General features: G+C 35.2%; 1 protein-coding gene across 1 annotated transcript in view; it reads left to right on the top strand.

Annotated features, from left to right (window-relative positions):
* Positions 1-2500, top strand: part of LOC138024441 (V-type proton ATPase 21 kDa proteolipid subunit c''-like) — a 41576-nt gene that overhangs the window by 35794 nt on the left and 3282 nt on the right. Inside the window, exon 9 of the mRNA XM_068871647.1 lies at positions 1678-1743. Within this exon, the coding sequence (XP_068727748.1) occupies positions 1678-1743 (66 nt within the window). The remainder of the gene's footprint in view (positions 1-1677; positions 1744-2500) is intronic.

Here is a 2500-nt window from a genome sequence, read left to right as displayed (position 1 = left end):
GACAGAAAAAAACGGAACTAAAGTATAACACACAATATAAACATAAATTAATATGATGACTAGAACCTAGAATTAACTATTTGGAAGCCTATAGATGGATAAAATAAAGTACATGTTCATAGAAATAGTAGTTACAAAGAAATAACACTAGATTACAGGGAATTGAGAGGAGTGAAATGATAAGCTAGCAATACTAACGTAAGTATACTTAGCATTTAAAAAGACACAACTTCACAAAGACGAAACCATCCCTAATACCCGTAGTCTAAAATAAGATCAAGTTCAATCGAGTCCTAAATTTAGAAAGAGAAAGGGTTTTAGTACTATCCCTCAAAGAGTTCCATATTTTAGGCCTTTGAATCGTATATTGAACAAACCATAGTTTGTTCTTACGTTTGGTAAAGTATAAATCATTTTTGAAGGACTTCTTATGTTGTAGCTGTGTCTTTGGTTGACTTGTGTAAAGAAAGTATCAAAAACAGAAGGTAAACCTCTAATATGAAATTTATTCATAAGAACTGCAATATTTATTCGGGAAAACAAAATCAGGCAAGTTGACGATGTTCCAAAAATTTGAAAATTGGACGGGAATGCTCATTGAATTTAGAAAAAGTCATTATGAGGAGGTTGGATAGTGGAAAGAAGGGTATTACCATGCAGTTAAACCATAAATTAGAAAAGGATATATTAATTAAAGTATAATATAAATTTACCAGAATATTCAAGTTGAAAAAATAGCGAAGTTTAGAGAGAATGCCAATGCTTCTCTTAATGCTTTTACCAATATAACTTAATTGGCTTTTCGGTGATAAAGTAGCATCAATTAAGATTCCTAAATATTTGATTGAGAACTCTTGGTTTAGGTTTCCAGTGCCGCCTCCAGGAGTTCGGTGACTATATTTAGCATTTCCCGGATTTGCATTTATTTGTTAAGTAAAATTACATTTTACACCAATTGCTGTGACTAACACTTTGGAAGAAACATTCTGTTGCATTCATTTCACAGATTTCAAAATCTTGATCTTTTTTTTTTTTCGAAAACTGTAGTAAGCCACCTTAAGTGCTTTGTTATATATTTAGAATTTCCCTTCAACAATCACAACAAATCATCCGGCGTGGGCAACGACTGCGGAATTGTATCCCGGTTGGAATACGTTTGAATTTGATCAGGGACATGTGACCAAGAATCAACCAATCACAGTGCTTGTTTTGTTGAGTCTAGGTATATAACAGTGAAAAACGTATAACTAGGAGACGTTTTTATGTGCTGTTTAAAAAATGAACAGCAGTGTTTTATCAGGTTTAAAAACACCAGGCATAGCTGAGGGTTTTTAGACATGATAAAACATGTGCTGCGAGTTTTTTGAACCGCTTCAAAAACGTTCCAAAAACCTTGATCCTCAGGAGTCCAAACAAAGGTAATGATAATATGGTGAGAGGAAGATATAAGCTTACAAAAAAGCTGAGTCTTATCACTATTCTGTATATAAAGAATTCTAAATGAGGATTGTTTTATCGGGTTTAAAGCGTGCGCGTGTGATGTTTTTATCGTTTTTGGGATAGGCTACTAGGTTCATAATTATTATTAATGAGATTTGAATAGGTATATCATGATGTTATCAACTTTTGACGATCACATAATATGCACTGCATTTTGGAGTTTTATGTTGTTTATAGGTTTTGATTGTGGAGATCTTTGGAAGTGCCATTGGACTTTTTGGGGTCATCATTGCCATTATTCTGGTAAGGATCTCCGAGTTTTGTTTCATAAGGAATTTCTTCTCTAACTTGTACATCTAAAATGGTCACCAGACACATAGGGACTGGTCGATGCTACTTGGCCTTGCGGCTAATCCTAGAGACTGCTCATCTTTCGCGAGCCACCCATTTTGCCTTAGATAATTTAGCTTGCATAGGCTGGCAGGATATTAATTTTTATCGCAGGATTATTTAAACAGGCAGGAGTAAATTGATGGCTGCTTCGTTGTATTTTGGCTGCGATTGAAAATCCTGCATGCCACATTTATCGCAATTTTTGAATTCTGCCTATTTTTGTCATCTTGGTTAATCAACCAATCAGAGAGAGGGATTTCAAAACTACTCATCACCATGCTAGTTGCAGCCCACTTGTGGCCAAAACGCAACGAAGGAACTATCGATTCACTTGCGAGTGTTTGAATAATCCTGTGATAAAAATATCCTTTCAGCTACGCAGGCTAAAGGTGATCTAGACACCAGGACCAAAGAAAAAATCTGGTTTCAATTTGTGCGACAAATACAGCCACTTTTGTCTTTTATAAACCCCTTTTTTAAGGATGGTGCCTACTAATTCAAAGGTATTTTTGCATGGTTTACTGAGCACCATCCTTAATCTTTTCAGAAAGCGTGCCCGACTGTGCATTTTGATTGTCAGTGTCTTTATTACAATACCGAGGCGCTATTAGGGGTTATCGAGGTACCGGATATTTAGGTAAAAAATCGTAGGGATACTGGATATTTA

The sequence above is a fragment of the Montipora capricornis genome, chromosome 11 (assembly GCF_036669925.1).
Source record: "Montipora capricornis isolate CH-2021 chromosome 11, ASM3666992v2, whole genome shotgun sequence".
Taxonomy (NCBI): Eukaryota; Metazoa; Cnidaria; class Anthozoa; order Scleractinia; family Acroporidae; genus Montipora; species Montipora capricornis.
The sequence above is the reverse complement of the archived record's forward strand: the minus strand, read 5'-3'. Positions and strand labels throughout refer to the sequence as shown.